Consider the following 26,935-nt stretch of genomic DNA (forward strand, 5'->3'; position numbering starts at 1 on the left):
TTCTTTTTCCCGTTGCCTTTTTATTTTTGTTTTTTTATCATTTTTTGTTACTGGTTTTTTGTGAAAAAAAGTTCGTTGAAACCTAATAACATGAGGTTTAGTTTCAAAGATGTCGAGGTGAGAAATCCAATAGCAAAAACAGTTTTGGATTTAAATGCACAGTCCACGAGATAAAACGCTTTGAATAACCGAATCTAAGGAAAAAAACTCTCGGGTAGGCCACTTGTCAGCGCCTGAGAACGTGGGAGTGATCTTTCCAAGGGGCAACCCATAACTAGTGATTTCACACGAGTTCCACAAACACGCACCCCTATATGGATGCACTTTTGGGCTGGCCCATGCTAAAGGCGGGCTTCCTTTTTTTATCTTTCTTTTTCCTTTTTGTTTTCTTTTATTTTTATTTTCTGTTTTAGTTTTTTGTTTTTTTGAAAAAAGGGGATTTCAATAAACCTTACTTATTTCAAAATATGTTCAAATTAATAAATATTCCAAATTTCAAAAGATGTCCGTAAATTTGAATAATGTTCTTGGATTTCAAAAATTCTTAGTAAATTTTAGGAAAATGTTCACAGATTTGATAAAACGTTCCAAAATTCAGAAAATGGAAATAAATTTGCAAATTATTAATAAATTCCAAAAAATGTTTATAAATTCCCGGAAAAAGGGATGAAGAAAAGTCCGTGTCGTTCCACTGGTTTGCTGCCGAGGCCGTTGTCGCCGGGCAGGGGAGGATGGTGTCCTGATCGGGCTTCATGTCCCTTCATGTGTGACGTGCGCTAGCCCCGGGACAAGGAAAAGGGTGAAAAATGGTAGTCCGACAAATATTCACTGATTCAAAAAATGTTCATGAAATTTTAAAATTGTTTCAAAAATTCAAAAAAAATCCGTTCAACATATATTCATGCAACCCCATTTTGTCCCTCCCTCTCCGGTCCGTCCCCACCCTTGGCAATATTATGTGCATATGTCGTACCTCTCCACCTCTATATTGTTCCCGGCTATTGTTGGGGAACGTAGTAATTTCAAAATTTTCCTACGCACACGCAAGATCATGGTGATGCATAGCAACAAGAGGGGAGAGTGTAATCTACGTACCCTCGTAGACCGTAAGCGGAAGCGTTTATCAACGTGGTTGATGTAGTCGTACACCTTCACGATCCGTCCCGATCAAGTACCGAACGTACGGCACCTCCGCGTTCAGCACACGTTCAGCTCGATGACGTCCTCGCCTTCTTGATCCAGCAAGAGGGGCAAAGTAGTAGATGAGTTCCGGCAGCACGACGGCGTGGTGACGGTGATGGTGAAGAACAATCTCCGCAGGGCTTCGCCTAAGCACTACGAAAACTATGACGAAGGATAAACTAGAGGGGGCGGGGTAGCCGGCACACGGCTTGGTGTTTCTTGATGTGTCTTTGGTGCTAGCCCTGCCCCTCTATTTATATGTTGAGCCCTGGGGTCGAAACTTGGAGCAAAAGCCTCCTCAAAGTCGGTTTTGCCCGAAAGGCAAGAGTCCCACTCGGACTCCGGGACCAAACGCCACAATCTTTGGCGTCTGGCCCAGACGCCATGGGCCTCAGCGTCTGGCCCAGGGCCAGACGCCAGGGTCTCCGTGTTGGGGAACGTAGTAATTTCAAAAAAATTCCTACGCACACACAGAATCATGGTGATGCATAGCAACGAGAGGGGAGAGTGTTGTCCACGTACCCTCGTAGACCGAAAACGGAAGCATTAGCACAACACGGTTGATTTAGTCGTACGTCTTCACGATCCGACCGATCAAGTACCGAATGTACGGCACCTCCGAGTTCAGCACACGTTCAGCTCGATGACGTCCCTCGAACTCCAATCCAGCCGAGCTTTGAGGGAGAGTTCCGTCAGCACGACGGCGTGGTGACGACGATGGTGTTCTACCGATGCAGGGCTTCGCCTAAGCACAACTACGATATTATCGAGGTGGACTATGGTGGAGGGGGGCACCGCACATGGCTAAGAGATCCAAGGGATCAATTGTTGTGTCTAGAGGTGCCCCCTGCCCCCGTATATAAAGGAGCAAGGGGGGGAGAGGCGGCCGACCAGGAGGAGGCACGCCAGGGAGGAGTCCTACTCCCACCGGGAGTAGGACTCCCTCCATTCCTAGTTGGAGTAGGAGAAGGGGGAAGGAGGAGGGAGAGAGGAAGGAAAGGGGGCGCCCCCCCCTCCTTGTCCAATTCGGACTAGAGGGGGAGGGGGCGCGCGGCCTGCCCTGGCCGCCCCTCCTCTTCTCCACTAAGGCCCATCTTGGCCCATTAAACCCCCGGGGGGTTCCGGTAACCCCCGGTACTCCGGTAAAATCCCGATTTCACCTGGAACACTTCCGATATCGAAATATAGGCTTCCAATATATCAATCTTTATGTCTCGACCATTTCGAGACTCCTCGTCATGTCCGTGATCACATCCGGGACTCCGAACTATCTTCGGTACATCAAAACACATAAACTCATAATATAACCGTCATCGAACTTTAAGCGTGCGGACCCTACGGGTTCGAGAACAATGTAGACATGACCGAGACACGTCTCCGGTCAATAACCAATAGCGGAACCTGGATGCTCATATTGGCTCCTACATATTCTACGAAGATTTCGGTCAAACCGCATAACAACATACGTTGTTCCCTTTGTCATCGGTATGTTACTTGCCCGAGATTCGATCGTCGGTATCTCAATACCTAGTTCAATCTCGTTACCGGCAAGTCTCTTTACTCGTTCCGCAATACATCATCCCGCAACTAACTCATTAGTTGCAATGCTTGCAACGCTTATAGTGATGTGCATTATCGAGTGGGCCCAGAGATACCTCTCCGACAATCGGAGTGAAAAATCCTAATCTCGAAATACGCCAACCCAACAAGTACCTTCGGAGACACCTGTAGAGCACCTTTATAATCACCCAGTTACGTTCTGACATTTGGTAGCACACAAAGTGTTCCTCCGGTAAACGGGAGTTGCATAATCTCATAGTCATAGGAACATGTATAAGTCGTGAAGAAAGCAATAGCAGAATACTAAACGATTGAGTGCTAAGCTAACGGAATGGGTCAAGTCAATCACATCATTCTCCTAATGATGTGATCCCGTTAATCAAATGACAACTCATGTCAATGGCTAGGAAACATAACCATCTTTGATTAACGAGCTAGTCAAGTAGAGGCATACTAGTGACACTCTGTTTGTCTATGTATTCACACAAGTATTATGTTTTCGGTTAATACAATTCTAGCATGAATAATAAACATTTATCATGATATAAGGAAATAAATTATAACTTTATTATTGCCTCTAGGGCATATTTCCTTCAGTCTCCCACTTGCACTAGAGTCAATAATCTAGATTACACACTAATGATTCTAACACCCATGGAGCCTTGGTGCTGATCATGTTTTGCTCGTGGAAGAGGCTTAGTCAACGGGTCTGCAACATTCAGATCCGTATGTATCTTGCAAATTTCTATGTCTCCCACCTGGACATGATCCCGGATGGAGTTGAAGTGTCTCTTGATGTGCTTGGTTCTCTTGTGAAATCTGGATTCCTTTGCCAAGTCAATTGCACCAGTATTGTCACAAAATATTTTCATTGGACCCGATGCACTAGGTATGACACCTAGATCGGATATGAACTCCTTCATCCAGACTCCTTCATTTGCTGCTTCTGAAGCAGCTATGTACTCCGCTTCACACGTAGATCCTGCCACAACGCTTTGTTTAGAACTGCACCAACTGACAGCTCCACCGTTCAATGTAAACACGTATCCGGTTTGCGATTTAGAATCGTCCGGATCAGTGTCAAAGCTTGCATCGACGTAACCATTTACGACTAGCTCTTTGTCACCTCCATAAATGAGAAACATATCCTTAGTCCTTTTCAGGTATTTCAGGATGTTCTTGACCGCTGTCCAGTGATCCACTCCTGGATTACTTTGGTACCTCCCTGCTAAACTTATAGCAAGGCACACATCAGGTCTGGTACACAGCATTACATACATGATAGAGCCTATGGCTGAAGCATAGGGAACATCTTTCATCTTCTCTCTATCTTCTGCAGTGGTCGGGCATTGAGTCTTACTCAACTTCACACCTTGTAACACAGGCAAGAACCCTTTCTTTGCTTGATCCATTTTGAACTTCTTCAAAACTTTATCAAGGTATGTGCTTTGTGAAAGTCCAATTAAGCGTCGTGATCTATCTCTATAGATCTTGATGCCCAATATATAAGCAGCTTCACCGAGGTCCTTCATTGAAAAAATCTTATTCAAGTATCCCTTTATGCTATCCAGAAATTCTATATCATTTTCAATTAGCAATATGTCATCCACATATAATATTAGAAATGCTACAGAGCTCCCACTCACTTTCTTGTAACAGGCTTCTCCAAAAGTCTGTATAAAACCATATGCTTTGATCACACTATCAAAGTGTTTATTCCAACTCCGAGATGCTTGCACCAGTCCATAAATGGATCGCTGGAGCTTGCATACTTTGTTAGCTCCCTTTGGATTGACAAAACCTTCCGGTTGCATCATATACAACTCTTCTTCCAGAAATCCATTTAGGAATACAGTTTTGACATCCATTTGCCAAATTTCATAATCATAAAATGCGGCAATTGCTAACATGATTCGGACAGACTTAAGCATCGCTATGGGTGAGAAAGTCTCATCGTAGTCAATCCCTTGAACTTGTCGAAAACCTTTTGCAACAAGTCGAGCTTTATAAACAGTAACATTACCGTCAGCGTCAGTCTTCTTCTTGAAGATCCATTTATTCTCAATGGCTTGCCGATCATCGGGCAAGTTAACCAAAGTCCACACTTTGTTCTCATACATAGATCCCATCTCAGATTTCATGGCCTCAAGCCATTTTGCGGAATCTGGGCTCACCATCGCTTCTTCATAGTTCGTAGGTTCGTCATGGTCTAGTAACATAACCTCGAGAACAGGATTACCGTACCACTCTGGTGCGGATCTTACTCTGGTTAACCTACGAGGTTCAGTAACAACTTGATCTGAAGTTTCATGATCATCATCATTAACTTCCTCACTAATTGGTGTAGGTGTCAGAGGAACCGGTTTCTGTGATGAACTACTTTCCAATAAAGGAGCAGGTACAGTTACCTCATCAAGTTCTACTTTCCTCCCACTCACTTCTTTCGAGAGAAACTCCTTCTCTAGAAAGGATCCAAATTTAGCAACAAAAATCTTGCCTTCAGATCTGTGATAGAAGGTGTACCCAACAGTTTCCTTTGGGTATCCTATGAAGACACATTTCTCCGATTTGGGTTCGAGCTTATCAGGTTGAAGCTTTTTCACATAAGCATCGCAGCCCCAAACTTTAAGAAACGACAACTTTGGTTTCTTGCCAAACCACAGTTCATAAGGTGTCGTCTCAACGGATTTCGATGGTGCCCTATTTAACGTGAATGCAGTCGTCTCTAAAGCATAACCCCAAAATGATAGCGGTAAATCAGTAAGAGACATCATAGATCGCACCATATCTATTAAAGTACGATTATGATGTTCGGACACACCATTACGCTGTGGTGTTCCGGGTGGCGTGAGTTGCGAAACTATTCCGCATTTTTTCAAATGAAGACCAAACTCGTAACTCAAATATTCTCCTCCACGATCAGATCATAGAAACTTTATTTTCTTGTTACCGTGATTTTCAACTTCACTCTGAAATTCTTTGAACTTTTCAAATGTTTCAGACTTATGTTTCATTAAGTAGATATACCCATATCTGCTTAAATCATCTGTGAAGGTGAGAAAATAACGATACCCGCCGCGAGCCTCAACATTCATCGGACCACATACATATGTATGTATGATTTCCAACAAATCTGTTGCTCGCTCCATAGTTCCGAGAACGGCGTTTTAGTCATCTTGCCCATGAGGCACGGTTCGCAAGTACCAAGTGATTCATAATCAAGTGGTTCTAAAAGTCTATCAGTATGGAGTTTCTTCATGCGCTTTACACCAATATGACCTAAACGGCAGTGCCACAAATAAGTTGCACTATCATTATCAACTCTGCATCTTTTGGCTTCAATATTATGAATATGTGTATCACTACTATCGAGATTCAATAAAAATAGACCACTCTTCAAGGGTGCATGACCATAAAAGATATTACTCATATAAATAGAACAACCATTATTCTCTGATTTAAATGAATAACCGTCTCGCATCAAACAAGATCCAGATATAATGTTCATGCTCAACGCTGGCACCAAATAACAATTATTCAGGTCTAAAACTAATCCCGAAGGTAGGTGTAGAGGTAGTGTGCCGACCGCGATCACATCGACTTTGGAACCATTTCCCACGCGCATCGTCACCTCGTCCTTAGCCAATCTTCGCTTAATTTGTAGTCCCTGTTTCGAGTTGCAAATATTAGCAACAGAACCAGTATCAAATACCCAGGTGCTACTGCGAGCATTACTAAGGTACACATCAATAACATGTATATCACATATACCTTTGTTCACCTTGCCATCCTTCTTATCCGCCAAATACTTGGGGCAGTTCCGCTTCCAGTGACCAGTCTGTTTGCAGTAAAAGCACTCAATCTCAGGCTTAGGTCCAGACTTGGGTTTCTTCTCCTGAGCAGCAACTTCTTTGCTGTTCTTCTTGAAGTTTCCCTTCTTCTTCCCTTTGCCCTTTTTCTTGAAACTGGTGGTCTTGTTGACCATCAACACTGTCCTTCTTGATTTCTACCTCCGCAGCCTTTAGCATTGCGAAGAGCTTGGGAATTGTCTTATCCATCCCTTGCATGTTATAGTTCATCACGAACCTCTTGTAGCTTGGTGGCAGTGATTGAAGAATTCTGTCAATGACGCTATCATCCGGAAGATTAACTCCCAGTTGAATCAAGTGATTGTTATACCCAGACATTTTGAGTATATGCTCACTGACAGAACTATTCTCCTCCATCTTACAGCTGTAGAACTTATTGGAGACTTCATATCTCTCAATCCGGGCATTTGCTTGAAATATTAACTTCAACTCCTGAAACATCTCATATGCTCCATGACGTTCAAAACGTCGTTCAAGTCCCGGTTCTCAGCCGTAAAGCATGGCACACCGAACTATCGAGTAGTCATCAGTTTTGCTCTGCCAGACGTTCATAACATCTGGTGTTGCTCCTGCAGCAGGTCTGGCACCTAGCGGTGCTTCCAGGACGTAATTCTTCTGTGCAGCAATGAGGATAATCCTCAAGTTATGGACCCAGTCCGTGTAATTGCTACCATCATCTTTCAACTTTGCTTTCTCAAGGAACGCATTAAAATTCAACAGAACAACAGCACGGGCCATCTATCTACAATCAACACAGACAAGCAAAATACTATCAGGTACTAAGTTCATGATAAATTTAAGTTCAATTAATCATATTACTTAAGAACTCTCACTTAGATAGACATCCCTCTAATCCTCTAAGTGATCACGTGATCCAAATCAACAAACCATGTCCGATCATCACGTGAGATGGAGTAGTTTCAATGATGAACATCACTATGGTGATCATATCTACTATATGATTCACGCTCGACCTTTCGGTCTCAGTGTTCCGAGGCCATATCTGCATATGCTAGGCTCGTCAAGTTTAACCTGAGTATTCCGTGTGTGCAACTGTTTTGCACCCGTTGTATTTGAACATAGAGCCTATCACACCCGATCATCACGTGGTGTCTCAGCACGAAGAACTTTCGCAACGGTGCATACTCAGGGAGAACACTTATGCCTTGATAATTTAGTGAGAGATCATCTTATAATGCTACCGTCAATCAAAGCAAGATAAGATGCATAAAAGATAAACATCACATGCAATCAATATAAGTGATATGATATGGCCATCATCATCTTGTGCTTGTGATCTCCATCTCCGAAGCACCGTCATGATCACCATCGTCACCGGCGCGACACCTTCATCTCCATCGTAGCATCGTTATCATCTCGCCAACTTATGCTTCTACGATATCGCTACCGCTTAGTGATGTCGTTATCATCTCGCCAACTTATGCTTCTACGATATCGCTACCGCTTAGTGATAAAGTAAAGCATTACAGCGCGTTTGCATTGCATACAATAAAGCGGCAACCATATGGCTCCTGCCAGTTGCCGATAACTCGGTTACAAAACATGATCATCTCATACAATAAAATATAGCATCATGCCTTGACCATATCACATCACAACATGCCCTGCAAAAACAAGTAAGACATCCTCCACTTTGTTGTTGCAAGTTTTACGTGGCTGCTACGGGCTGATATCGAGTAGTCATACCCCCACAACTTTATTATTGCCTCTAGGGCATATTTCCTTCAGTTATATCCTACGTTGCATACTTCCCAGCCATGTCCCATTGCTGGCTATAACCTACACCATGTAATCACACCACACCCCTACCCTTTCTAGAGCTCTCGATGTTGCATACTAAAGATATAAAGTGCCTAGCATTTGGATATATTTTTTATTTTTTTTACTATCCCTGGGATTTACTGCTGAAGGCCAGCAAAATATAATGAGTTGGAGCCCATTACATAGCGCCAGTCGCTATCTCTTCTTTGTTCTTCTAGTCAACAAGAGAAAAGAGAGAAGAAGGGGAGCAGTTGTTGCCCATGTAAGTGGTCATCAGCTTTGCTCTGCCAGACGTTCTTAACATCGTCAGTTGCATCTGCAGCAGGCCTGGCACCCAGCGGTGCTTCCAGGACGTAATTCTTCTGTGCAGCAATGAGGATAATCCTCAAGTTATGGACCCAGTCCGTGTAATTGCCACTATCATCTTTCAACTTTGCTTTCTCAAGGAACACATTAAAATTCAACGGCACAACAGCACGGGCCATCTATCTACAACAACATAAACATGCAAAATACTATTAGGTACTAAGTTTGTGCTAAATTAAAGTTCAATTAATCAAATTACTTAAGAACTCCCACTTAGATAGACATCCCTCTAATCATCTAAGTGATCACGCGATCCATATCAACTAAACCATGTCCGATCATCACGTGAGATGGAGTAGTTTTCAATGGTGACATCACTATGTTGATCATATCTACTATATGATTCACGCTCGACCTTTCGGTCTCAGTGTTCCGAGGCCATATCTGCATATGCTAGGCTCGTCAAGTTTAACCTGAGTATTATGCGTGTGCAAAACTGGCTTGCACCTGTTGTATGTGAACGTAGAGCTTATCACACCCGATTAGTCCTGGCCATCTCAGGCCCGGCCCTGTCGGCCAACCCAGGCCCGGCCCTAAAATCCAGGGCCTAGGCCCGATGGGCTTGCCCATAGGCCGGGCTTGGGCCTGAGTTTTGAGCCCACCAGCAGGGCCTGGACGGGCTTGGGCTTGGCATATTGGCATTTTAAGGAAGAGGCCCAGCCCACGGCCCTAAGCCCTAAGGGCTTTTCAGGGCTTTTTACCATATGGGCCGGGCTTGGGCTTGAAAAGTAGGCCCGATGGTAGGGCCTGGGAGGGCCTGGGCCTCAGTTTTCTGCCATGGGCTTTTTCAGGCCCGGCCCAAGCCCGGCCCGGCCCGGCCCAAGCCCGGCCCGGCCCGGCCCATGGCCAGATATACACCCGATCATCACGTGGTGTCTTGGCACGACGAACTTTCGCAACGGTGCATACTCAGGGAGGACACTTATACCTTGAAATTTAGTGAGAGATCATCTTATAATGCTACCCTCGATCTAAGCAAAATAAGATGCATAAAAGATAAACATCACATGCAATCAATATAAGTGATACGATATGGCCATCATCATCTTGTGCCTTTGATCTCCATCTTCAAAGCACCGTCATGATTACCATCGTCACCGGCGCGACACCTTGATCTCCATCGTAGCATCGTTGTCGTCTCGCCAACTATTGCTTCGATGACTATCGCTACCGCTTAGTGATAAAGTAAAGCATTACAGGGCGATTGCATTGCATACAGTAAAGCAACAACCATATGGCTCCTGCCAGTTGCCGATAACTCGGTTACAAAACATGATCATCTCATACAATAAAATATAGCATCATGTCTTGACCATATCACATCACATCATGCCCTGCAAAAACAAGTTAGACGTCCTCTACTTTGTTGTTGCAAGTTTTGTGTGGCTGCTACTGGCTGAGCAAGAACCATTCTTACCTACGCATCAAAACCACAACGTTGGTTTGTCAAGTTTAGTGTTGTTTTAACCTTCTCAAGGACCGGGCGTAGCCACACTCGGTTCAACTAAAGTTGGAGAAACTGACACCCTCCAGCCACCTATGTGCAAAGCACATCGGTAGAACCAGTCTCGCGTAAGCGTACGCGTAATGTCGGTCCGGGCCGCTTCATCCAACAATACCGCCGAACCAAAGTATGACATGCTGGTAAGCAGTATGACTTGTATCGCCCACAACTCACTTGTGTTCTACTCGTTCATATAACATCTACGCATAAACCTGGTTCGGATGCCACTGTTGGGGAACGTAGTAATTTCAAAATTTTCCTACGCACACGCAAGATCATGGTGATACATAGCAACGAGAGGGGAGAGTGTAATCTACGTACCCTCGTAGACCGTAAGCGGAAGCGTTTATCAACGTGGTTGATATAGTCGTACACCTTCACGATCCGTCCCGAACAAGTACAGAACGTGCGACACCTCCGCGTTCGGCACACGTTCAGCTCGATGACGTCCTCGCCTTCTTGATCCAGCAAGAGGGGCGAAGTAGTAGATGAGTTCCGGCAGCACGACGGCGTGGTGACGGTGTTGGTGAAGAACAATCTCCGCAGGGCTTTGCCTAAGCACTACGAAAACTATGACGGAGGATAAACTAGAGGGGACGGGGTAGCCGGCACACGGCTTGGTGTTTCTTGATGTGTCTTTGGTGCTAGCCCTGCCCCTCTATTTATATGTTGAGCCCTGGGGTCGAAACTTGGAGCAAAAGCCTCCTCAAAGTCGGTTTTGCCCGAAAGGCAAGAGTCCCACTCGGACTCCAGGACCAAATGCCACAATCCTTGGCGTCAGGCCCATACGCCAGGGTCTCCGGCGTTTGGCCCCCTGGCCTCCGCAAAACTCCTTTTGCACCGACTTATAGCCCCGTGGGCCTGACCCCTTGGCCTAACCATATCATCCAATATATTAATCTTTACCTCCAGACCATTCCGGAGCTCCTCGTCATGTCCGTGATCTCATCCGGGACTTCGAACAACATTCGGTCACCAACATACATAACTCAAAAATACTATATCGTCAACGAACGTTTAAGCGTGCGGACCCTACGGGTTCGAGAACTATGTAGACATGACCGAGACACTTCTTTGGTCAATAACCAATAGCGGAACCTGGATGCCCATATTGGCTCCTACATATTCTACGAAGATCTTTATCGGTCGAACCGCATAACAACATACGTTGTTCCCTTTGTCATCGGTATGTTACTTGCCCGAGGTTCGATCGTCGGTATCTCAATACCTAGTTCAATCTCGTTACCGGCAAGTCCCTTTACTCGTTCCGTAATACATCGTCCCGCAACTAACTCATTAGCTACAATGCTTGCAAGGCTTAAGTGATGTGCATTACCGAGAGGGCCCAGAGATACCTCTCCGACAATCGGAGTGACAAATCCTAATCTCGAAATACGCCAACCCAACAAGTACCTTCGGAGACACCTGTAGAGCACCTTTATAATCACCCAGTTACGTTGTGACGTTTGGTAGCACACAAAGTGTTCCTCCGGTAAACGGGAGTTGCATAATCTCATAGTCATAGGAACATGTATAAGTCATGAACAAAGCAATAGCAACATACTAAACGATCAAGTGCTAAGCTAACGGAATGGGTCAAGTCAATCACATCATTCTCCTAATGCTGTGATCCCGTTAATCAAATGACAACTCATGTCTAAGGCTAGGAAACATAAACATCTTTGATCAACGAGCTAGTCAAGTAGAGGCATACTAGTGACACTCTGTTTGTCTATGTATTCACACATGTATCATTTTTCCGGTTAATACAATTCTAGCATGAATAATAAACATTTATCATGATATAAGGAAATAAATAATAAATTTATTATTGCCTCTAGGGCATATTTCCTTCAGCTATATCCTACGTTGCATACTTCCCAGCCATGTCCCTTTGTTGGCTATAACCTACACCATGTAATCACACCCCTACCCTTTCTAGAGCTCTCGATGTTGCATACTAAAGATATAAAGTGCCTAGCATTTGGATATATTTTTTTACTATCCCTGGGATTTACTGCTGAAGGCCAGCAAAATATAATGAGTTAGAGCCCATTACATAGCGCCAGTCGCTATCTCTTCTTTGTTCTTCTAGTCAACAAGAGAAAAGAGAGAAGAAGGGGAGCAGTTGTTGCTGCCTCCACCGGTTTACCCAACGATAGCCCCATCGTCTGTCGTTCCTAACCACCATCTGTCATCTGCCAATCGCTCCTCCTCACCCCTTCCTCCTCCACCCTCCTCTCCCTCTTCCTATTCGACCTACCCTGTGTCGAAGGAGCCCCATAGGAACAAGCCCTAGGCTGATGTTGCACGGCTGTGAATGTCAGAAGTCAAAGGCGTGCTGCCCATGACGGTAGTGTGGGATTCAAAAAAGCTCATTGATTTAATAAATATTCATGAATTTACAAATAATAATAATGAATTTCAAAATTGTTCCCAAAATTCAAAATATGTTAGCAAATTCCAAATTTTGTTCCCAAATTTTTGAAAAATATCTGATTCAATGTTCAATTTTTTTAAAAACTTTGCTAAAAATTGTTCCCAAAGTTTAAAAAATGTTCATCAATTCAGAAAAGACATGAAATTAAAAATATTGTTCAAACTTTGTAAAGTGCTCACGCATTCAAAAAACTTGTGAATTTTAAAAAAAGTTCCCAAATTTCATAAGATGATCCTAATTTTGATATGGAAAAATTAAAAAGAAAATAAAAGCAGGAAAAAGAAAAACACATAAAAAAGAAAACTAGTTAGGGAAAGTTCTAGAACCTTCACAAAAACGATGGAAGAGTGGCACGTGAAAATCGCTAATATGGGCCGACCCATTTATGAGCGACCAGTCGGGGGCGTGTGCATTTGGTGTCTATTCCTCGACCTACACGGGAAATAGGAGCTAACGTTCCATATGGGAGCTCCTAGTTGGCGCCTTATGCGTCGCCTAGGAGTTCTGGCGCCCGCTAGCTACAGCAATGGGCCAGCACATTTTACCACTCGCGATGCGGTCCATCGCCAGCGCGCATTTGGTTCATCCATCAGCAATTGACTTTTGAAAGGAAAAAAACTATTTTAAAGAAGACCGTTTTTATTTTGCAAAAAATTTAAAAGTTTCATGGGTTTTAAAAAAAGTTAACAAACTTAAAAAAATCAAGAATTTGGGAAAAAAAAGTTCATCAAGTTTGGAAAGAAGTTCATCAAACCTGAAAAATATTGGTCGGATTTGAAAAACAATTCATCATTTTTTTTAAAGAAGTTCATATAGGAGGGTAAGAGAAAACCCAGCATGGCCCAATATTCAGTTCATATGAAAATTAATTATTGGCTCGTCCTGGCCCAAAATCATGGGCCGGCAACTGACTGCATGACTGAGAAGAACTTCTCCTTTTTAATTCGGAGAGGAGTGTCATGTCACACATATGTATACGAGAACCCCCATGAAAAATTCGTACGTGACGCTGGGGACAGCGATCTGGGGCAAAGTAGCTTTGCGCCACGTTGTTCTCGGAGGCCACCGCCCCGGGTTCCTCGTCCCTTCCTTGCAACGGAGCCATGCCATGCGGGAGCGCGCGGGGGAAAAGGGAAGAAGAAAACCCGGTGCCGTTCATGCGGGTTCGCTGCCGAGGCCGGGCAGGGGGTGGCGTCCCGATCCGGCCTCGTCTCCCTTCACGTCCGCCGTGCGCTCGCCCCAGGACAAGCGAAAAACGCTAGCCCGACGAGCCGGAGCCGTTGCGATCGACGTGGCCGGATATAATATCCATCCGATACCATTACGTGCAAGCCAGCTTGCTCCATCCATCCACCGCCCGTCCGTCCATCGTCGCATGGCCCGTGCATGCATGCATGGCTTACCGGTGCTCCCCACGCGACGCACCCCCAACAACCCGATGCGTTCGGCCGCTACGTACACAACCAGCACGCCCCCGTCGTCATGGGCTTTACGTCCAGACGCACATTTGTACTCGCGCGAGCGGCTTTTGGCCCCGGAGCGCACGCATGCGGCCGGACCCGGGGCGATGGGTTGGAAAGCGTGCATGCGTTTCTGACTTTTTTTTTCGAGCAAAACGTTTCTGACTTTCTGTAAGGTGACAAGCACGTGTACGTGTATGGGAAGATGAGGCCTCGAGGAAGGGAGGAAGCGTGTCCACGACGACGCGCAACCTATTTTGTTTGGGTCGAAACGTGCGAGGAAAACGGAAGCTCTTTTGCTGGTGGAGGTAGATGGATAGAGAGGAGTGACGACGTGCGTATGTGCGTGAGGACGAAATGCAGATGCGTGGCGTTGGGCTGGGAATCTATATTAAAGAAGAAGAAGAAGAAGAAGAAGAAGAAGAAGAAGAAGAAGAAGAAGAAAAGGAAAATGAAAAATCTATTCTAATTTGCAAATTTAAATAATCGTTCCCGAATTTAAAATGGAAAAAAGGAAAAAAGAAAAGAAAAACAAAAGTATGATAGTAAAAGATAAATAAAAAGAAACCGGTCCAAGGAAGAGAGGCACATGATAGCAAAAAGGAGGAAAACGGTAGTCCGACAAATATTCGCTGATTCAAAAATGTTCACGAATTTAAATTTTCGCTCTAAAATTCAAAAAATGTTAGTGAATCAAAATATATTCATGCAACCCCATTTTGTCCCTCCCTTTCCGGTCCTTACCCACCCTTGGCAATCCTATGTGCATCCGACATACCTTCCCACCCCTATCTTGTTCATGGCTATATCCTACGATGCATACTTTCGCCCCTATCCCATCGCTAGCTATATCCTACACCGCGTAGTCACACCTTTACCTTTTCTACAACTCTCGGTGCTGCATACTAAAGATCCTCAAGTGCCTAGTGTTTTTATTTTTCCTATTCTTTTACCTTTTTCTTTTACTTTTCCCAGGATTTACTGCTGAAGGCCAGCAAAATATATTGGATCGGAACCCTTACATACCACCAGTCGCTCTCTCTTCTTCGTTCTTCTAGAGTTAACAAGAGAAAATAGAGACAAAGGGGAGCAGCCGTCGGCGCCACAATCGGTTCACCCATCGCTGGCCCCATTGTCCGTCGTTCCTCGCCACCATCTGTCGTATGCCATTGCACCTCTTCACATGTTCCTCCTCCGCCCTCCTCTCCCTCTTCCTATTGGACATACACTCCGTCAACGGAGCCCCACGGGGACAAACCCTAGGCTACTATCGCATGGTTGTGAATGCTAGAAGACGAAGGCGTGTGGCACATGACGGTAGTGCGGGATTAAAAAATGTTTATCGATTCAAAAGATATTCATGAATTTCAGAAATAAAAATAATGGATTTAAAAAAATCCCAAAATTCAAAAATAGTTCCTAAATTCAAATATGATAGCACATTAAAAAATAAAAAATAAAAATCGCTTATTAAAAAAAGTTCACAAATTTAAAAATCTTTTCTGAAAATTGTTCCCAAAGTTTTAAAATGTCCATCGATTCAAAAAATTGTTCTCAAACATTGTAAACTACTCACACATTCAAAAAATATTTGCGAATTTCAAAAAATGTTCCTGAATTTCATAAGATGATCCAAATTTTAAAATGAAAATATTAAAAAGTATAATCATAAAAAATGTAAAATAAAAGAGAAAACACATAAAAAAGAAAATTGATTTAGGGAATGTTTTAGAACCTTCGCAAAACCGGTGGAAGAGTGGCACGTGAAAATCGGTAATATAGGCCGACCCATCTATGAGAGACCGATCGGGGGCGTGCGCATTTGGTGTCTATTTCCCAACCCACACGGGAAAATAGGAGGGGAGCTACCATTTCGTATGGGAGCTCCTAGTCGGCGCCTTATGCGCCGGTTAGGAGTTCTGGCACCCACTAGGTGCAGGAATGGGCCGGCCCATTTCACCACTCACGTGCTAGGGCACATTTGGTTCGTCAGTCAATGGTTTACTTTTGAAAAAGTACACTTAATTGCAAAAAATCATGAATTCAAAAAGGTTCACGGTTTAAAAAAAACACAAACTTCAAAAAAGTTCACGAATTTAAAAATAATTCACTGATTTTGAAAAACAAAAGTTCATCAATTTTGAAAAATGCATTGATTTTGAAAAAGTTCACCAAATTTGAATAAAATCATCGGATTTGAAAAACTGTTCATTGAATTTGAAAAAAGTTTTCTTGATTTTAGAATAGGCCATTGAATTTGAAAAAAGTTAATCGAGTTTTAAAGTTCATCGGATTTAAAAAAAAAGTTCACCAAATTTGAATAAAATCATCGGATTTGAAAAAAGTTTTCTTGATTTTAGAATAGGCCATTGAATTTGAAAAAAGTTAATCGAGTTTTAAAGTTCATCGGATTTAAAAAAAAGTTCATTAATTTTTTTTAAATTTCAACGAATTTGAGAAATGTTAATCCAATTTTAAAATAATCATCAAATGAAATAAAAATCACTGATTTTGAAAAAGAAAAGTTCATATACAAGGGTAAGAGAAAACCCGGCATGGCTAATATTCACATGAAAAATTAACTATTGGCCCATCCCGGCGCAAAATCTTGTGCTTGTAGTCGATTGCATGAGTGAGAAGAACTCCTATTCAAGAGGAGAGTCATGTCACACATGCGCACCGGCGGCGGAGCTACAGCAAGGCCAGATGTGCCATGGCCCGCCCAGCCCATGGCCTAAATAATGAAGAGTATAAAGAAACATGGCCCTCTTGAGAGAGAAAAAGATACGTGTTCTCTTCATCTCGGCCCACCTCGGTCCGCCCAACAAATTTTGGGTAGCTCCGCCACCGCACATGCCTATCTGAGAACCCCATAAAAAAATTGTACATGAGGCGGGGGAGGCGATCTGGACAAAGTAGCTTTGAGCCGGAGATGCGGTGCACACCATCGAACGTTTCTTGCAGGCCAGCGACCCGGGTTCCTGGCCCCTTCCTTGCAACGGAGGCGGACGCGCGCGCGGGAAAAAGGGAGGAAGAAAACCCGGTGCCGTTCCTCGGGTTCGCCGCCGAGGCCGTTGGCGCCGGGCCGTGGAGGGTGGCGTCCTGATCCGGCCGCCCGCTCGCCCCGGGACAGGCGAAAAGGTGCAAAAACGCTACGTCCGACAAGCCGGAGCCGTTGCGATCGACGTGGCCGGATAGCCGTCCGATACTACCATTACGTGCAAGCCAGCACGCTCTATCCATCCATCCGTTGTCACCTGCGTCGCATGGCCCGTACATGGCCTGGTGGTGCTCCCTACGCGACGTATCCCCAACAAACCGATCGGGCCGCGTCTCGCTTCACCTGTGCCCCGGGACAAGCGAAAAGGTGTAAAAACGGTAGTCAGACAAGCCGGAGCCGTTGCCGCGGCTAGCTGTCCGATGCCATTACGTGCAAGCCAGCTTGCTCGATCTATTCATCCACCGCCCGTCCATCTGTGCATCGTCACCTTGGTCGCATGGCCCGTGCATGCATGCATGGCTCACCGGTGCTCCCTACGCGACGCATCCCCAACAACCCGAGGCTCTCGGCCGCCACGCACCCAGCCAACACTCCCCCGTCGTCACGTGCGCCAACACTCCCCCGTCGTCACGTGCTTTACGTCCAGCCGTAGATTTGTACTCGCGCGAGCGGCTTTTGGCCCCGGAGCGAACGCATGCGGCGATGGGGCTGGAAAGCGTGCATGCGTTTCTGACTTTCTACAAGCATGTCCACGTGTCCGGGGAGACGAGGAAGCGTCTCCACGACGACGCGCAACCTATTTTTGTTGGGGTCGAAACGTGCGGGGAAAACGGAAGCTTTTTGCATGGATAGACAGCAGTAACGCCGTGCGTGCGTGACGACGAAATGCACTGCGTGGCGTTGGGCTGCCGATGTTTATCTTCGTGCTCATCGATTAACGCCGTGTGTGTTTATTGTTTTCCCTTTTTTTTTTGCTTTTGCTAGTATTAATTTATCGGTGAGGGTGAAAAGATATGTCCTGCTCACGTCCACCGGTTACCCGCGTGGTTGGAAAGTACGTCTTTGCCCTCCTCCCCGCACCGACCGGAAAAAGGAATTGCATTTTCTTTCTTTTTTGCATAACTCGAATCGATCGAAGCCAATGCAAACATTTTTGGGCCGTAAAATGGAAAACACCAAGAGAATTGTTTTGTCTAAAATTTAATTGCTTCCCCAATGCGCTAGACATTTGTATTCCCAAGTTTAATTACCCGATCCTCGTCGAGGTATGAGCTAAGAAAATGCATTCATTGCCGGGGGTGCGCCTGCGGCAATGTGCCAGGACGGAATAGGTAAATAAAAAGATCGGTGCCGCGGTAGTAAAGTGTTGCCTGGTCCCGACTCCTTTTCACGCTTCATACACCTGGCTCCTCATTTTATGCCAGTCTTCTTCTTCTAAACCTCCCACCGCCAAACACCCCTCCCCTCTTCTCTAGACTTTCGTCCACCCTTCTTCTCGCCCCACCCATCCAGTCCACCCCACCGCCGCGCAATGGAGATCCACCCCTCCTTCTCGCGCCCATCCTTCCAGTCCACCCAACCACCGCGCAATGGAGATCCACCCTTCTTTCTCGCGCCCATCCTTCCAGTCCACCCCACCGCCGCGCAATGGAGATCCACCCCCTTGTTCTCATGCCCATCCTTCCAGTCCACCCCACCGCCGCGCAATGGAGATCCACCCCCTCTTTCTCGCGCCCATCCTTCCAGTCCACTCCACCGCCGCGCAATGGAGATCCACCCCCTCTTTCTCGCGCCCATCCTTCCAGTCCACCCCACCGCCGCGCAATGGAGATCCACCCCCTCTTTCTCGTGCCCATCCTTCCAGTCCACCCCACCATCACGCAATGGAGACCCACCCCCTCCTTCCAGTCCACCCCACCACCGCACAATAGAGATCCACCTTCTTCCTCTAGCCATCGAATCCTAGTGAAGACCACCGTCTGGTTCAACGAGCAGCGCCTATTGTCATGCTCGCCTCGAGTTGAGAGCTGCTCCCCCCACTCACGCCAAGAATAACCGCCCGCGGCAACCGAATGCCCATGGGTGGATTTAGACGCGGACACGGAAATTCTAGAGCACAGTGAGGTTTAGTTAGCCACGGGTGAGAAGAAATGATGTTACCTCGGGAACGATGCCCGAAAATCCGGACGGGTCGATTGAGGCAGCGAGGAAGAACGGCGGTTGGGAGGGGCGCGGCGAAGAGAAGCGGGGAACAGCGGTGCCGGCGAGAGGATAGGAGTCGGCGGTCGAACAGAGCAGGGCGGGGCGGCAGCTGCAGAAGCCGGAAGGGGGAGGAGGACGAAATTCCGGGCGGGGGCGATTGAGGCGGCGAGGTGGGACAACGACAGGGACGGCGCGACGATATGGAGCAAGGGGTGAACGGAGCGACGCAGGGGAGGGGGGGAGGGGGCTCACGTCCAGATCCCGGTGATGCCGCCGCCGTCGACCAACTCTCCCCCCTCCTTATCCCCCCCCCCCCCCCCCCCCCCCCCCCCCCGCCGGATTACTAACTCTAAATATATTTTTCTCAAATAAAATACTTAGATCAGCGTAAGGAAAAAGAAAACACATAGGGCTGTTTTAGTACTTTCATTTCATCAGTTTTTGCCCCTATGGTAATTCGTTCGTCTATTTAATTAACGGAATGCCGCCGTCCACCGAGAGTCAGTGGCCATAATACGAACGAACTGCCGCCCCATGGCTTCCTCCTCTTCTTCCTCCCGTACCCTTTCGCCCTCCTCCCCCTGACCCGCCCCAACCCGCCCCGACCCGGCTGCCGCCCCGCCCCGTTCGGTCCGGCCGCCGTCCACTGCCCTCTCGCCGTCGCCGCCGTTCCCTGCTCATCCTCGGCCGCGCCCCTCCAAATCGCCGTCCCTCCTCGCTGCGTCAGCCGGCGCGCCCGGATTTCCCGGGCACGGGTTCCGAGGTAATTTCGTCCCTTCTCACCCGTGGCTAGGTAAGCCCCACTGGGCTCTAGGATTTCTGCGCGCGCCTCTAGATCCGCCCGCGCGCACTCGGTTGCCGCGGGCGGTTTATTTTTAGAGCGAATGGGGGGGAGCAGCTCTCAGCTCGAGGCGAGCCGGGCAGTGGGCTGCTCGTTGAACTGGACAGTGATCTTCGCTGGAATTCGAGCCATGTTAACGGATTTCACGAGATTGATTGTCGTAGAGGTTTTTCATTTCATCCTTGGACCGTGTTTCTGAAATTCGGGATCAGGAGGCGCTGCTGTCTGAATATGTGTTTATGCTTTGGTTGATGCCGTTCAGAATTGAAACGGCTGCTTGTGTGACGGCAGCGCCGCTAGAGTGGCCTGCGGGTCTCTGTTGATTTCTGCAACCGTGGTGTGGGCACCGGACTGCATCATACATGCAGTGCTCTTGGCTGGGCATTTGTTTTCACAGCGTGCTGGCTTAGATTAGTCACTGATGAACTAACATGGTGTATGAATGCAGATTATTCGGGTGGGGGATGTGCCTGGACAAGCGAGCGTAGTTAATTAGCTATTAATGCTGCTGTTTTTGGCTTTTTGCAGTGAACAGTCGGTACAGGGTAGAACTGCTTAATAATACACATCAGTCTGATTTTCAGGTGGCCAAACACTCTTGTTTTTACTCTTCGTCTAAGTGACAGCAAGCTGTTTCAATTGCCAATTGCTGTATGTTCTGACCCTCATCTTGATTTTATTATTGCAGGTTTTAAGCCTGGAAGATTACCAAGACCCAAGGGTATTGCCTGAGCAGAGTAATTGAGTTCTAAATCTGCCATCATGTTTAATTATTAGTTCCATGTTTGTTCTTAATCAATTAATGATGTTATGGTTGATCCTTGTCTGTGCAGGAAATTTACACCTCATTTCCATTTTTATGATGATAATTTATTCCTCTGCAAACTATTCCAAAATGCTACGAGATTAAAACATGTGAAACTCATACGTCCCAATTTTATTCATTTAATGCTCTGTTGAATTTTATGCTTTGTGTATGTTCTTATGCTGGCACTAGATCTGTGTCCATTCATCCTCCACAATTAGTGTACAATTTTCTGTTATGTTCATCAAGATTGCTGATGCTAAGCCTTATCTACAGCTGAAGAATGCCTGTTCTTGCCAAATTGATATCTCTGTGAAGTTTTTGTCCTGTACCACGACTACTTAAGAAAACATGTTTTCCTCGCATTTTGCATGTCGACTTACAGGGTTTGGACTGACTGCTGACCATATTTACTTAATCTGATTTGCAGGAAGAGTTAATGAAAAAGCATTGTTGATCCATAAGCAAGGGAATTGTGGTTGGCATCATGCCACATAGAAATATGTGTTGGACACATCAGGGTGATAATCTTGAATCAGAGGAAGGACAAGCTCAGCCTGAAAATTACAGTAATGGTGGCACTGGGAGTAATTTATCCAATCAGGGCGTGCAAGTTGCTCTTGGAGTTCCAGGAAATACTACTAGTGATGGAGTCCGTGACTCACGGGGTTACTATGAGAGCATTAATAATCAGCGCCAGCATGCTCAGAATTTATACCCATATGGAGGCGTTGATCCGAGTTTTGTCTACCCATCGACTATGTACAATCCCGGTATGCCAACACCATCTGTGAACAGATATGTTCCTCATGCAAGTTTTGGACAGGGCAATCCACCACCCTCACCTTCATATCATCAAGTTGCCACAGGAACTAGGGATGAGAGTGGCAGCAGTAGCAGTTTTGGTGATGCTGCCAGAGAATCCATGAAAATGAGGAATGCTGTAACCGAGAGTGGCCATCATTTTGATCATGGATTTGCAAGCTCGAGTTCATCTGCTCATGTGCCTCAGAATCCTGCACAAGGGACATGGGGTGCTTCATTTGAATCACATGGTGCACCAAATGGCTCTTCTGCTGATGGACCGAACAGGGCAACACCAATGGCTACTCACCCAGCATTGGCGCGTCATGGTAACTATGTATTTCCAGCTGGTCACATGGTCCAGGGCAATGCATGGACTACACACCCTGCAAATATTATTGCTGACGGAGTCCCACACTGGGCATACAACAATGCACTCCACAATCCTTCAGGTAAGTAAACCTTCTTGATTAATAAAAGTGAAATTGTTTTGCTAAGTGATGATTCAAGGCACTTTTTTATGTCTGTCAGTAGTTTTCATTGAATAATTAGTGGCTTATATTCTTGGTAGTTTTCATTAGTTAGATTAACTCTAACCTTTTATAAGTTATGGCCTGGCTATAGGATATAATTCTGTGAGTGAGATGTGGAGAGGTAACCGAAAGTATTGCTTTTTTAACAGGTCAGTTTGCTCATCCAGGAACAATGGGCATGCCAAATGGTAGTCTTCAAGACTATCAAGCTGGCCCTTCTGCTACTTTTCATGGGCCTTTACCTCATTTCAACCAGATTCCTGTGCATAGCACGCAAACTCCTGCTATGCTTAATCATATTCAGATGCAAGGGCCTCAGCGTCAGAGCAATGTAGTGCAAGGTGCTAACCCTTCTGGAATGGTGCAAGGTGCAAACCCTTCTGGAATGGTGCAAGGTGCAAACCCTTCTGGAATGGTGCAAGGTCCAAATCCTGCTGGAATGGTGCAAGGTGCAAATCGTTCTCGAAGGGCGTTCACCTGGGATCCATGTCTGCCTTTCTCCAGTTCTGGACATACTAACGGACCTCCAGTTCATGCATTTTTTACAGATCAAGTTTACAATGGGAGTCTAAGACTTCTTCAGGTGATTCACATTTCCATAATTCTTCTCATGGAATGATAGCATGCATGTAGCTTTAATTGCATAATTAATGCTGGAAAAAATATCTTCCTTGGATACTTTGTTTGCGTCTACCTGCTGTTTCTTGTGAGGCATAGAAGATGTATTACCCGTTTGCATGTATAATTTGGACTTGAATCCTTGATTCTGCAAGGATACGCATGCTTCATACTTATGGTGGAAACACAATTTCGTTTTCAAAGAGTAATCAATTGATGTAAGAATTTAGTCATAAAAGATCTCTGGGATATTTTTTCAAGAAAACATTGCCAATTATTGCCCTTGGTTGCTGAAGTGCTGCACATTTATTTTACTTGAAATCTTCAAAATATGCCTGTCATCAAGTTTTAGAAAATCAAATTACCTAAACATTTTTTGTGAGCCCTTTACCATATGTATTTTCCCCTGCAATCTGTGTTGCATGAATAGCATGCCTTAATTTTGGCCAAGACAAATGAAACCATTTTTTTCCATTGCTGTGATAAGTGATTATCATGTTTCTGTTGTCTTGCTTGCCTACTGCCTCTATTAGTATCTACAGACATTAAAATTTGCGATCCGTACCTCACTAATACTGTATTTCTACTCCCTCCGTTCGGAATTACTTGTCGCAGAAATGGACGTATCTAGACGTATTTTAGTTCTAGATACATCCATTTCCGAGACAAGTAATTCCGAACGGAGGGAGTATATGACTGGGCTTACTTTTTATGAGTGATTTCCTTTGGAGTATGGCTATCTGATGTAATCAATCTGCCCATACAGCAAGCTGCTATGGCGACTATGTCAACATTTTATGATGCAATACATCTTATTGACGAACAATGGGATATGGGGCTAGATATAGACAGCATGACCTATGAGGTATGGAGCAGATGACCAACTCACTGGATTGTGAGTTTCTCGCAGACACTTTCGCGGGTTTGCATGTATGTAACTGTTAAAATGCGGTCCTGCTCTCCTGCAGGACCTTCTAGCATTGCAAGAACAGATTGGAGATGTCAATACCGGTTTGCCAGAAAGGTACATCCATCAAAATCTGAGGGTACATCAGTATGTTGTTCCCAGGGCAGCTCGCGGGTCCGATCAGTCTGTGGAGAAGGATGCTTGCATCATATGCCAGGTATTTTCCCTTACACACTCTATCTCTTGTGTTAGTAACACCACTGGATCTTAATTTCTAAGTTTTGTACTGTACTAAACAATTAACCTGACAACATTTACATAGTAATAATATTGTAACTCCTTATCCTTTTTAGAAGCAGCTTATTTACCTAGAACAGTCAAAACGCCCCTTTGTCACGATCAACGGCTAGATTAACCAGATATACAGTTTTGCTGTCAATGCCCGTCTCTGGTTTCTAAAGCGTGTTTGTTCCGTGTCTTTGCAGGAGGAGTTTGAGGCGAGAGACCTTGTAGGAACCCTCGACTGCGGTCACAAGTACCATGAGGCGTGCATCAAGCAGTGGCTGATGGTGAAGAACTTGTGCCCCATCTGCAAGGCAACAGCTTTGCCAGCAGAGTGAAGCAGCGGGTGACCGGCGCCAATAAACCATTTGCCGCAGCAGTGACTGAGATTCAGCTCAGTTTCTTGTACATAAGAGATGTTGGATGATTGTGTTATTTACCTGTAATTTCCTGTTCGGTTTGTTGTGGACATAGCCTGCCCCAAAACTGTATAGCCAGAGAATGGTTTCATTTCCTAGACTGCTCTTAGACCCCCCCATGGTGCCTGAACTTCTCTCATCATGGTTTTCCTATTGCCCGTTTTATCTATTTGTACATTGTAATTAGACCTATATATTTCCCTTTGCCAAAAATCAGAATTGAGAACTCAAATGGTTCTTTCTTCTGGATGTTCTATATGGTTTTCTTTCCGTTTCGAAAAAAAAAATGGTTTACTTGGTTTTGCAGTTTCGGTTTCTACGGTATAGGGGTGTTTGGTTAGGCTTAACTTTGGCTTTTGGAGTTTGGTTTATAACCGAAAAAAGCACCTATTTTTATGCTCTTGGCTTTGGCTTTTGACTGGATACTGTTACATGATGGTATAAGCCAAAAGGCAAAGCCAAAAGCAGAAAAATATACTATGTTTTTTTGGCTTATAAACCAAACTCTAAAAGCTCAAATTTTGCCTAACCTATAGTCTAGCAATAGTTTTTGGCTTTTAACTGTAGTTTTCATGATGGGAGTCAGCCAAAAAAATTGGTACAGTAACAGTTTATCATGACAAATCCCCTGAACGAAATGGAACTGTGTGAACAATCAGACTCAGGAATACACATATCCAAGAGGTAGAAAACATCCAAGGAAAGGCCTGTAAGAAATTCGCGATAACCTCACTCACAGTTTCAAATCCCTAAACTATACCAGCAAAAGTTGTAGTCCTGAACGAATCAAATATATCAAACATGGCAAAATGAACACTGGGATATGGTTCATGGCGCATGAATACAAACGAGGACTATGACTGCAATAACATAGTGCCCTCCCCTACAGTATATAAGATGCTTGAGCTAAGACGAACAACAGTTGGATTTCTTCACCGCGGACACGTCGTCCTTGGAGCCGACGTTGATGGTCTTGCCCTTGGGGGGCGCGGCGGGGTCGTCGCCGATGTCGAGGGCCTTCTTGCTCACCACGCGGTAGATCTGCGAGAGCACCTCGGTGAAGGCGTCCTCGACGTTCATCGCCTCGAGGGCGGACGTCTCCATGAAGAAGGTGTTCTCGCGCTCGGCGAAGGCCTTGGCGTCCTCGGACGGGACGGTCCTGAGGTGGCGCAGGTCCGCCTTGTTCCCCACGAGCATGATCACGATGTTGGCGTCCGTGTGGTCCTTGAGCTCCCTCAGCCACCTCTCGACGTTCTCGAAGGTGACGTGCCTCGTGACGTCGTAGACCACCAGGGCGCCCACCGCCCCGCGGTAGTACGCGCTTGTGATCGCCCGGTACCTGCAGACGATGATCAGTCGCCGGTGCGGGTAGCAGTTTAACAGCAAATGAGCATGTATGGTCGCTCTCACTGAACCCAGGCAGTTAAATTAGTCGCTCTCAATTAAAAGGTTCCTGTGTCTAATTGATGATTGCAAATTGTTCAGCACAGGAGTTGTAATTGATGGCTACAAGATGTTTCCTCGTCAACCAGCAAGCATGTTCCCCAAAGCACATATGCTCTACTCTCTAACAGCTGGATTGCATGTACAGTCTATATCAGGGTCATCTCCTGGCCCTACACAATCTTCAGTTGCAACAGCACATTGCTAAAAATGTGATACCCTGAACCTGAAGCATGGTCAGGCTGCTCAGCCATGGAAAGCTATGTATGGATCGAGGCAATGCCAAACCGAATCTCGACATTCAGTGGAGCATTTGAATCGAACACAGCAGCGTGTGCTGCTGCAGCAGCAGCATCCAAGGATCGCCGACAACAAGGGGCCATGAGATCCACATGACACAGCGGCTGCTGTAACGGCAGGGCAGGGAGGGGAGGAATGGATCTGGGGGTTGGAATGGATGGGGGGATGGGTTACCTCTCCTGGCCGGCGGTGTCCCAGATCTGGGCCTTGACGACCTTGTCGTCGACGTGGATGCTGCGGGTGGCGAACTCGACGCCGATGGTGGACTTGGACTCGAGGCTGAACTCGTTGCGGGTGAAGCGGGTGAGCAGGTTGGACTTGCCCACCCCCGAGTCCCCGATCAGCACCACCTTGAACAGGTAGTCGTAGTCGTCCTCCGCCCTGTACGCCATCTCCCTCCCCTCCGGCCGCCTTCTTCTTCCTCGTCGGCGGCGGGCGGCGGGCGGCGGGCGGCGTCGGCCTCTCCTCCTTGCTGCTGGTGCTGCTGCTGCTGCTTCTTGTTGGCTGGATAGATCGTATCGCGGCCGTGGTTGTTGTGCCTTCCGCTCCGCTCCGTTAGTCGGCCGCACGCCGCGCCAGCCGCCAGCGACCTGACGCGACGTGCCTGGGCCCAAGGG

General features: G+C 46.0%; 2 protein-coding genes across 12 annotated transcripts; one reads left to right on the forward strand and one right to left on the reverse strand.

Moving 5' to 3' along the window:
- Positions 1-19,775: 19,775 nt before the first annotated feature.
- LOC109754715 (probable E3 ubiquitin-protein ligase ZFP1) lies at positions 19,776-24,833 on the forward strand. 11 transcript variants are annotated; one of them, XM_073501923.1, is made up of 10 exons: positions 19,781-20,129; positions 20,736-20,791; positions 20,896-20,944; positions 21,443-21,785; positions 21,873-22,268; positions 22,499-22,798; positions 22,898-22,932; positions 23,734-23,832; positions 23,936-24,091; positions 24,360-24,833. In XM_073501923.1, exons 4-10 carry the CDS (start codon positions 21,500-21,502, stop codon positions 24,492-24,494), a joined length of 1,407 nt encoding a protein of 468 aa, XP_073358024.1. In that variant the 5' UTR covers positions 19,781-20,129; positions 20,736-20,791; positions 20,896-20,944; positions 21,443-21,499; the 3' UTR covers positions 24,495-24,833. The 11 variants fall into 11 exon arrangements, with proteins under 11 accessions (XP_073358021.1, XP_073358024.1, XP_073358027.1 ...); XM_073501926.1 differs by having other exon boundaries at positions 20,896-20,928; positions 21,882-22,268; XM_073501920.1 differs by having other exon boundaries at positions 19,776-20,129; positions 21,443-22,268.
- A 511-nt stretch (positions 24,834-25,344) lies between these two features.
- Positions 25,345-26,893, reverse strand: LOC109754719 (ras-related protein RABA1f). Its single transcript, XM_020313628.4, has 2 exons — positions 26,493-26,893; positions 25,345-25,914 (listed from the first exon to the last, which is right to left on the reverse strand). Exons 1-2 carry the CDS (start codon positions 26,708-26,710, stop codon positions 25,482-25,484), a joined length of 651 nt encoding a protein of 216 aa, XP_020169217.1. The 5' UTR covers positions 26,711-26,893; the 3' UTR covers positions 25,345-25,481.
- Between the last annotated feature and the right edge of the window lie 42 nt (positions 26,894-26,935).

This window comes from Aegilops tauschii, chromosome 1 (genome assembly GCF_002575655.3).
Source record: "Aegilops tauschii subsp. strangulata cultivar AL8/78 chromosome 1, Aet v6.0, whole genome shotgun sequence".
NCBI classification, from domain to species: Eukaryota; Viridiplantae; Streptophyta; class Magnoliopsida; order Poales; family Poaceae; genus Aegilops; species Aegilops tauschii.

What these genes read in the sequence shown, in the direction of transcription:
- LOC109754719 (XM_020313628.4), bottom strand. Translation starts at nt 26,710, where the DNA reads ATGGCGTACAGGGCGGAGGACGACTACGACTACCTGTTCAAGGTGGTG. An exon ending in GACACCGCCGGCCAGGAGAG is followed by an intron (nt 25,915 to 26,492) that starts GTAACCCATCCC and finishes CATCGTCTGCAG; the next exon opens with GTACCGGGCGATCACAAGCG.
- LOC109754715 (XM_020313621.3), top strand. Translation starts at nt 21,500, where the DNA reads ATGCCACATAGAAATATGTGTTGGACACATCAGGGTGATAATCTTGAA. An exon ending in TGCACTCCACAATCCTTCAG is followed by an intron (nt 22,269 to 22,498) that starts GTAAGTAAACCT and finishes CTTTTTTAACAG; the next exon opens with GTCAGTTTGCTCATCCAGGA. An exon ending in GGAGTCTAAGACTTCTTCAG is followed by an intron (nt 22,933 to 23,733) that starts GTGATTCACATT and finishes CTGCCCATACAG; the next exon opens with CAAGCTGCTATGGCGACTAT.